We start from the raw sequence: 9,600 nt of genomic DNA on the forward strand, positions 1-9,600 counted from the left end.
CCTGGGACTATCCAGATCTCAGCCCACACTCCCCATACCCCGAGGAGGTGCTTTCTCAGAATTTCTTTCTTGCTCTTTTAGCTCCTCACCAAGCGTTTCTGCCCTCCAACTGCACCCATGGGCAGGGATCACGAGGCTGCTGAAGGCAGTGGAGTCGTGCCAGGGATAATTTTGGTTTTAGAGCCAGCCTGCCATGTGAGGTCAGGTCTGTAGGTAGATGACAACAGAGGAGTTTATTGTATGTGCATAATTAAAGCTGCGAGCCGCAGCCTAGCCTTTTTTACTGAGTAATAAAAAGCGTTCTTGGCCCCTGGACACTTGGGAGCAATCCCTGCAGCTGCAGAGCCAGGCTCTGTGTGGGAGGTGTTGGAGCAAGCACGCTCCTCGCCTACCTCTGCAGCAAAGGGCTGATGGCAGAGGCATTTCTGAGAGCAGAAAAACAAAAACAACCAAAACCTGCGCAGCCGGGCTCAGGAGGAGCTTGAATCCGGCACAGGCTGGTGAGCTGTGAGCTCCAGATTGTACAAAGTGTCCTGCAAGAGGATGGGATGGGTGTGGAGAGGAGCCAGGTGCTGGTTTCAAAGTGCACCTAAACTTAAAAGGGAGCTCGGATGAATTCAAGAGGTTGGATTTTGTGCTGGGGCTGGTGGTCCCTTCTCTTGCCTCTTGGCACTGCGGGGAATGACAGACAGGGAAGGACAGACAGCCAGGGAAGGGCAGCCAGGGAAGGACAGGGAATGGCAGCCGGGCAGGGCAGGAGCTGCCACCACACTCTGCTGAGGTCCCAGCGTGGAGCTTCTCTCCTCTCAGACTTTGCTCCTCGTGCTTTTGTTCCAGCTCCTTGCCCCAGAAAAGCCCGTGGGGTGGCTGGATGCTCCGGGAAGATGCTGCCAGAGGAAACACTGTGATTTTTTTTTTCAGCCCCAAATGTCTCCTGTGTACACACAAGCTCGGGTCCCAACCCACAGGCAATGTGAGGGGGACCTGGCTGGTGAAGTGGTGGCACAGAGCTCGCTGGGGACATCCCATCCTGCATGGAACAGGCAGAACCAGTGGAAGGAAGGGAGGAGTGGAAAGAGAGAAGGAAGGAAGGAAATAAAACGCGCTAACATGTATGAGGATACCATACCTTACAAACCAACCCCAAAATACCCAGGACGTGCGCACATTTCCAAGAAAAGCGTATTCCCTGCAACGTTTGGCGTCACTCCAGAGTTCCCCACGCGCAGAGAAGCAGCCACGGCGCAGCCCCTCTGCAAGCATCCCTTAAACACCGGCCGGGAAATCCTCTTTTGGCAGCCGGGCAGCGTCTGTGGATTGCCATTGCCACCTTCTGGAGGAGCCCAGGCGTGCAGCGGAGCCAGGGACGAGTCCGGCCCGGCGGCTGCCACCCAGCCTGCGTGCCATTTGCAGCATGCCCTCCGATTCCGTGATCTCCTTCCACCCACTATTTTAGGAAAGCTTTGCAAACCCATTGCTCGATCGTCACCCGCCAAAGGGGGGAAAGCACAGGGCCACCAAAGCGTTCAGCTGCTGGCTCCAGCTGGCTGGCTCATCACACACCTGATCTACCTGCCCAGACAAGGTGCACCCTGCCGCAGCCTCTGCAATTATCTGCAATTATCATCCTGCGCTGCCAGCAGAGCTTTTCCTGCAGGAGCCACCTCCAGGAGCTGCCTGTCACCACGGAAAGGAGCAGGAAAATGAACCTGGCACAGCTCCCTGCGAGGCAGAAGGGCTGAACTGGATTCTCCTCCAAAAGCCAAGGAAATCTCAGGAAAAAGAGAAGCTGGACAGGACAAACGCAGCTCTGAACCAATGTGGTTAATCAAACGTTCTCCCTTTATTGGAGCTAAGATGGTAGTTTATATAAGCTTCTACATAGTTTACAGTTACAAAGACACTCTGATTGGCACACTAACATTGTTTACCTTTGCCTTAAGTTGGTCAAACTTTTCACACTGCAGCTCTGCTCTAATTGATGCTCGAATAGCTCATTACTTTTTAGTGACCTTCACATAATTTCTGACTGTGCCACAGCTGAATTCTCACTGCATCAAAGGCTTCGAGGCCCCATCAAGGCCACTCATCAGGGTCTAGTCTGACTGGGTAGATCAAACCTCATTCCACACATAAATCACGACCTCTCTCTCTCAGAAATTCTGCAACATCCTCCTGCACTGGAGCGCTCAGCCACTCTTTGTTTAGCCTGAGTGAAGGTGAAGGTTCTGACCTCGGGCACCAAGAAAGTGAAGCTGGCACTTCCCTGGGTCTTTCTCTGTGGAAAAGCCTCATTTTGGGATGCCCCAGCTGGGCTGAACACCTGCAAGCACCAGTTAGCAGCTCCCAGCGCCATCACCGTGCTGCTGGTGATATAAAAGGGTTTTAAAATCATGGGGATTTAGGGTTAAAAGGAAAATTAAGCTTAGCAGGCCCTGAAAAGATAAATAAATACCCTGGGTACATGAAGACTTTGTACTTTGCTAGAACAGCACCTGTGTAGCTAGTACATGATAAATGATATAATTGTTAGATGTGATGATTGTTTAGTAATTAAATATAATTACTGTTTAATTGTAAGAATAATCACAAAAAACTGTGGTCAGGGGCCTAAGAAAGATCACAAGAAACTCATGTCAATGAATACAATAGAACAACATCAGTTTAATAATGAATATGTAAGTTATATAAGGATAGAATATAAAATACGTTCAGCTCGAAAGCCGTGTCAGAGTCAGATTTGGGTCTGCACCCCTGATTCCCAATGAAAGCACCTGCAGAGAATGATATCCCGTGATGATGTGTGTTCCTAAACAATGTAAATTTAATAATTAACATGTAAGTTATATAACAATAGAATATAAAATTTGTTCAGCTTGCAAGCTGTGTCAGAGTCAGATTTGGGTGTGCACCCCTGATTCCCAGAGCTCTCAATAAAATCACCTGCAGATAATGACATCCTGTGATTCTGTGTGCTCCTGAGCACTGACACTGGGACACCCTCACTAGTCAAGAATCCTCCACAGGGCTCCATCCCAGCAGGTTTCCCATCAAAATCAGCCAGACCTGGGGCGTTCACAGCCCTGGAGCTGGGCAAGAGGCAGAAAGAGCCCAGCCCAGCCCCTCTCTGCAGCCATGGAACAGCCTGAGGCAGCTCAGGGATGGCAGAGCAGAGATTTCCTGGGAGGAAGGTGCAGAGGAACAAAGAATTGACTGAGCAGCACCTGGATTTCAGCTCATCCATTCCCCTGCTGCTGCCTCCGTGGCTGATTTGGGAAGGGTCCTGACTCAAGGGACTCCCAGCAATGGGCTGAGGGGAGGTTGGTGGCAGGTTCCAATCCTACTCATCAGTGCACCCACCCCCCCTTACCAACTTCTGTTCGTTTGGTGGTAACAGAGCCAGGAATTTTACAGGCAACACCAAGAAAGCCTTAAAAAAATCCTGTCCACTAAAGGATTTCCCACTTTTTTTCTGCAGCTTCCACGAGGGCTGGCTTCTCCTCACTAGCAGGAAGCAGATTAAACAGCAGAGTCAGGATGTTTCTGATAATAAACATTTTAATAGTGTGGTCATTGGTCATTCCTTTTTTTTTTTTTTTTTTTTTCTTCTCTGCTTCCCTCTTCTTTGTGTTTGGCCTAAATCTCCTGGGAGCAGGGGATTGCAGCATGCCTTCCCTCTGACTGAAGCAAACCACAGCCCCTCGTTTGTGTCCGGGAAGGCCCACAGGAACAACCAGGAGTAGCTCTGGAGTAGCCCTGCTCGGGTAAACGCACCGGGTCCTTCGCAGGAGATTAGATGGCGCTGCCTTCACAGGAGATAAGAAGATTGGGAGCTTAAATTTAGCATCAGCAGGGAAAGAATAAACCCTGCAGCTCTCTTCAAAACATATTTCGTGCTGTGCTGGCCGGGGGCAGGCGGGATAAGGAGAGGTCGGGGCAGGCAGGGGTGATGGGAGGAGGTCAAGGAGGGGCTGCTCGGGTGCTCCCTCCCCACGCAGCTCATGGGGACAGTGGCATGAGGCTGGCAGCACTCAGGGGTGTCCCTGCCTGTCCTCAGCCCGTGGTGGGGAGCCCAAAGGGGTACAAAGGGTGCTGCACCTTCCCAGCACCCACCAGAAAGGAGAGAGGGCTGGAAATCCCAGCCTGTGGCAGCCGGGACAGCACTTGGGAGAGGATTCCCCCAGCTCAGCCCCAGTGCTCCCAGTATGGGCTCAGCACACGCTGGACTGGGTGTCCCATTACAACACTGCACATCCAGCGCTGGGTGACACCCCTGGGACTCTCACACCCACTGGGGGTGGGTGTGCCACCCCCAGAGCCACACATCCACCTTGGGGTACCCACTGCCATCCCCAGAGCCACTCATCCACCTTGGGGTACCCACTGCCATCTCCAGTCACAAATCCACCTTGGGGTACCCCACTGCCATCCCCAGAGCCACAAATCCACCTTGGGGTACCCCACTGCCATCCCTGGATCCACAAATCCACCTTGAGGTACCCCACTGCCATCCCCAGTCACAAATCCACCTTGGGGTACCCACTGCCATCCCTGGATCCACAAATCCACCTTGGGGTACCCCACTGCCATCCCCAGTCACAAATCCACCTTGGGGTACCCCACTACCACCCCTGCACCCACACACCCCACTCGGGTACCCCACTGCCATCCCTGGATGCAAGCATCCAAAGTGGGGAGCTCAGTATCACACCCCAAATGCCCGCACCCACCTTGGGGTACCCCACTGCCATCCCCGGAGCCACAAATCCACCTTGAGGTACCCCACTGCCATCCCCAGAGCCACACATCCACCGTGGGGTACCCCACTGCCATCTCCAGTCACAAATCCACCTTGAGGTACCCCACTGCCATCCCCGGACCCAAAATCCAAAGTGGGGAGCTCAATATCATACCCAATATTCCCGGACCCACCTTGGGGTACCCCACTGCCATCCCCGGACCCAAAATCCAAAGTGGGGAGCTCAATATCATACCAAATATTCCCGACCCACCTTGGGGTACCCCATTGCCATCCCCGGACCCCCACACCCCACTCGGGTACCCACTGCCACCCCCGGACCCACAGATCCACATTGGGGTACCCCATTGCCATCCCCGGACCCCCACACCCCACTCGGGTACCCACTGCCACCCCCGGTCCCCCTCTCCCAAAGCGGGGAGCCCAGTATCACACCCCCCATGCCCGCACCCCCTCGGGTCCCCCCGTGCCGCCCCCCGCCCCACCGGAGCCGCTCCCCGCCCTCCCCGCCGCCCCGGCCGTGGCTCCTCCCGGGCGCATCACGGCGGGCGGAGCCTCCGCGGCCGAGCCGAGCCGAGCCGGGCCGGGCCGGGCAGCGCAGCACGGTGGGGCCGGGGGGCGGCGTGGGACCCCCGGCTGCGGGCGGGCAGCGCCGGGGGGTGCGAGAGAACCGGGGGGTGCCGCTGGAAGGGTCTGCGGGCGGGAGGTGGGTGCGGGGGCACGGAGAGGGAGGCTGGCGGGCTGGCAGGGCGGGGACCCCGGTGGCAGCCGTGGGGTGACCCTGCTGTGTGCCGCAGGTGCCGTCCGGAGGTGCCGGGCCCCCCCAGCACCCAGCGCAGCTCGGGTACCACCGGCGGGGCCGGGCAGCATCTTCTCCTGCATCCCTGGGCGCGTGACGCGCCGGGCGCCCGTCCATCCTCGGGGACAGGCCGTGCTCGGGCCCGGCCACCTCCGGCCTCTGACGCCTTCGGGACCCCTTCTCCAGGGAATTCAGCTCATCCGGGCCCTGCTCGTACCTATGGAGACGCTTCACGGACCGTCAACAAACAGCACGTGTGGGCCCCTCCCAGCATGGAGCGCCGCTGGATGAGCTCTCAGAGAAGTCCTGGCGTGGTTTCTAAGCAAGGCCGGGCTGCCTGCTGCGATTTTAGCGCCCTGCTCCCTCTCCTGAGCCCTGCCAGCCGCTCGTGGATCCCCTGGGATGTTCTCCCTTGAGCTCCAAGCAGCAGCCGCCGACCTGGACAGAGCCAGCGGGGATTCTTGCGGAGCTGCTGGGAAGGAGCTCCCGTTGGTGGAGCTCTCCTGGGGCAGATGAGCGAGCCGGTGATGAACGGGAGGGTGCCCCTGCCGGAGAAAGCTTTGTCCGAGGGCTACGCCCGCCTGAGGTACCGGGACACCTCCCTGCTCATCTGGCAGCAGCAGCAGCAGAAACTGGAGTCGGCTCCCCCCAACACCTACCTGAGCCGCAGCAGGAGCATGTGGTACTCGCAGTACGGCAACGAGGCCATCCTGGTGCGGGACAAAAACAAGCTGGATGTCTCCAGGGACACGGGGCAGTCCAAGTTTTGTGCGATTATGTAATTCCCCGTAGGAATCCGCACGTGGAGAGGAAGCAGAGCTGGGGGAGGTGGGTGTGCGCCAGCCTCTCACAGCCCCGCAGGAAGCAGCGGTGCGGGAAGGCTGAAGTTTGATTGTTTCTGTTTGATTTTGCTGTTTAGAGACTCCCATTGTGCATGTCGGCGAGTGTGTGCAGCAAACCCAGTCTGGCTGGGGAGCTCTTGGGCCTGGTGCTGCCCAGCATCTTGGCAGGGGCCGTGCTGGACCGTGTGTTGCTTCTAAGAGGCTCGTGTGCCCTGAGAAACACCCGCTGGCACCTGGGCACCGTCCCCAGCCACCCCTCCTGGCCAGTCCTGGTGCATTTCCAGAGCTCTGGGAATGCTGGTGGGACAGAGGCGAGCACAGATCTGTTCCCATCAAGGCTGTGGTTTTAAGAAGTTGATCTCCAAAACCATCTGGCCATCACTTGTTCTGTTTGCCCTGTCTGTCTTTAATTCCTGCCCCAAAGTGGTCTCTTCCAGCCAGGGAATGGAGTGGTTTGTTGTGGGAACAGGGAGAGAATGTGTTGAGAATTTAATCCGAGCCTTCAAAACACCTGGTAGGGAAAGGTGTGCTGGAGTTTCATGCAAAGCCAAGGTTCTCTCTGATCCCACGGTGTGGGATCATGGAAATAACAGGAGCTCTGGAATCAGGGGGGCTGACTCCTTTCAGGAACAGATCCCCCATGAACCACCCAAAAGGGAGGGACAGGCCCAGGAAAGCAGCAGCAAGAACTCCCTGTAAATACACACACATCCTGAAGCTGCTGCACAGCACAGAGCCACTCCTGAGATGGGCTGCAGAAGGACAGAGGCCACTGGAGTTTGCTTTGCATTCAAGTTTTAATGCATGCAGTAGCTTGGAAGGGTTTCACTTCTAGTTCAGGTTGGATTGTAGGTTTGGTGCATGTACTTTCGAAGTTGTGTCTGGGATTGTTACAATTAACCGGAGGATTTTAGGAGGGAGAAGCACTGCCCTGCTTGGGCACAGAGGCTGCTGCTTTCAGGTTTAAGTTTCTGCTGAATCCTGACTTTTCACGCTGAGAAACTCAGCCCAGCAAGCACCTGAATCTCTGTTAGAAACAAAACTACCACTTCCAGGGGTGTGAATTATGTACCCAGGGTTCAGCATGAAAGTTCTTCAGGGTTCTGCCCTTCCTGTCCTGCCTAGGCCATGTGTGCAAGGCAGCAGTGCCTGGGCACAGGCTTAGCTCCAGGCAAATCAGCATTTGATGTCAGCTTCAGGATGGATTATTTACCTGCCTATTATTAGGCACAGTCATTACTTCTGTTCTATTTATCTAAAACCTCCTTTGCATTTTTTGGAGCACTTTATTTTATTTATTTTTTTTTAAATACAGTGAAGAATCTCTTCCACCTCTCCCGTGTGGGTGAAATGCTACAACAAACACACAGACACAGCCTTGCTGAACTCAATGTACTGAGCAGAACACACCTGTTCTAGAGTGAAATCATAGAGGTTTGGTGTACTCAGCCCTGCAAACAATAGGCAGCTTGTTGTTTTTTTTTTAAAAGCACTATTCCTGCATGTGTTGGTGTTTGATACCTTGTGTGTGTGCTCATAGATTTAAAGCTGCTGGACCTCGCTGCTTTGCTCTGCACACAAATAACCCTCTTGGTTTTGTCAGGACTGGCTCTGGAGGAGAAACAACTCAGTGAATAAATATTTTTGAACCCAGTGCAAGCGTTCAGTGAGATTCACAAACCCAGCGAGGCTCGGCGAGGTGCCGGGGGAGCAGTGCCAGGGATGTGTGACCCACCCGGGCCTCCAGCTCCTGCCTGAGTGAGCAGGAATTATTTACTCAAACAGGCAGGAGGCTGGGCCCAGAGCTCCCCTGGGAACTGCAGGTGGATTCACCTGGAGAAGCAGGAGAGAGGGGGGGTTCCAGGCCAGCCCTGGGGAGCACGTGAACTCTGGGAGTTTAAGGAACAGCACATCCCCCAAACCAGCTGTTCGTTTTCTTTTCTTATAGAAAAAGAAATCCAACACTTATTTTCTTTTTAATTTCAGCAAGGAAGAAAGATGCTTATTTTGGGTATAATCAGTCTCTTTTTGTTAACGTGGCTGGTAAACCAAAATTCAGTTATTTTGCAGAGCGTTAATTGGACTATACAAGACTAAACCCGTAAGAATGTGCATAAATTCTTCCAGGATGGAGGCTGGATGTGACAGTGCAGGAAGAAGAGGATGAGTTGTCCTTCCATCTCTGTGAATGTGACTGTAGTTTTCCATTTCTGTGTGTCACTGGTCACAGCAGGGTTGTGGAGTGGCTGCTGTGGCTGTTCTGTGAGCCAGCTGCGTGGTTGTGATGCACTTGTTTCAAACACTGTTGTAGCCTCTTTGATAAAGTGCATTAAAATGATTTGAATGCAGCTTTTTGAGTGGCTGTTTCTCCCCTGCATGTCCATGGCTCTGGTACAGGTGACAGCTTCTGGCATTCCCCTTTTGGGAGGGAGGAATCCCCTCAGTTACTGGTGGGGCTCCCAGAGCACAGCACTGGCCTGGGAGCTGCAGGGGAGGCTCCTCCAGCTCCCCAAGGCCAGCAGCACTTTCAGGACAAGGAAAGCTCTGGGTGTCACACTGAATGAGGGAATTATTATGGAAAACACCTCAGAGATTTGTCACACCCAGCTTGTGACCGATGCCCACCTTGTCCCCAGCCCTTCTGTGGGCACCTCCAGGGATGGGCACTCCAAACCTCCCTGGGCAGCCCCTCCAAAGCCGGAGCACCCTTTCCTCAAAGGAATTGCTCCTGCTGTCCAACCTGAACCTCCCCTGCTGCAGCTTGAGGCTGTTCTTTTTGTCCTGGGAGAGACCAAACTCCACAAGCTCCGTTTAGGCAGCTGCAGAGGAAGGTCTTCCCTGAGCCCCCTTTTCCTCCAGGCTGAGCCCTCTCAGGACACACTTTCCAGAGCCTTCCCCAGCTCTGTTCCCTTCTCTGGACTCATTCCAGCCCCTCCATGTCCCTGTGGCAGACCCAGCCACAGGAGTCGAGGCATGAGCAGTGAGAGCTGAACCTCAATCATGTCCTCAACCTCCTCCCAGCCTGAAGAAACAGCTCTGCTCGCTGCCCCTAGAAACAACTCACCTGCAAATGCTACAGAAACATCCTCACCCGCCCCACAGGAGATTATTTGGGGGACAAACAGCCCACGGGAGTGTCACTGGTACAAGAGCAGAGTTTTGTGCTGAAGCCTTGGAGAGGCAGTGAGCAGGAACAGGGT

At 54.6% G+C, this 9,600-nt stretch overlaps 1 protein-coding gene across 2 annotated transcripts; it reads left to right on the plus strand.

The window, feature by feature from the left end:
- Positions 1 to 5,308: 5,308 nt before the first annotated feature.
- BRD3OS (BRD3 opposite strand) lies at positions 5,309 to 8,748 on the plus strand. 2 transcript variants are annotated; one of them, XM_031506304.2, is made up of 2 exons: positions 5,309 to 5,364; positions 5,557 to 8,748. In XM_031506304.2, exon 2 carries the CDS (start codon positions 6,071 to 6,073, stop codon positions 6,338 to 6,340), a length of 270 nt encoding a protein of 89 aa, XP_031362164.1. In that variant the 5' UTR covers positions 5,309 to 5,364; positions 5,557 to 6,070; the 3' UTR covers positions 6,341 to 8,748. The 2 variants fall into 2 exon arrangements, with proteins under 2 accessions (XP_031362164.1, XP_077644035.1); XM_077787909.1 differs by lacking the exon at positions 5,309 to 5,364 and adding an exon at positions 5,399 to 5,465.
- Positions 8,749 to 9,600: the final 852 nt, after the last annotated feature.

Source organism: Lonchura striata, chromosome 22 (assembly GCF_046129695.1).
Source record: "Lonchura striata isolate bLonStr1 chromosome 22, bLonStr1.mat, whole genome shotgun sequence".
NCBI classification, from domain to species: Eukaryota; Metazoa; Chordata; class Aves; order Passeriformes; family Estrildidae; genus Lonchura; species Lonchura striata.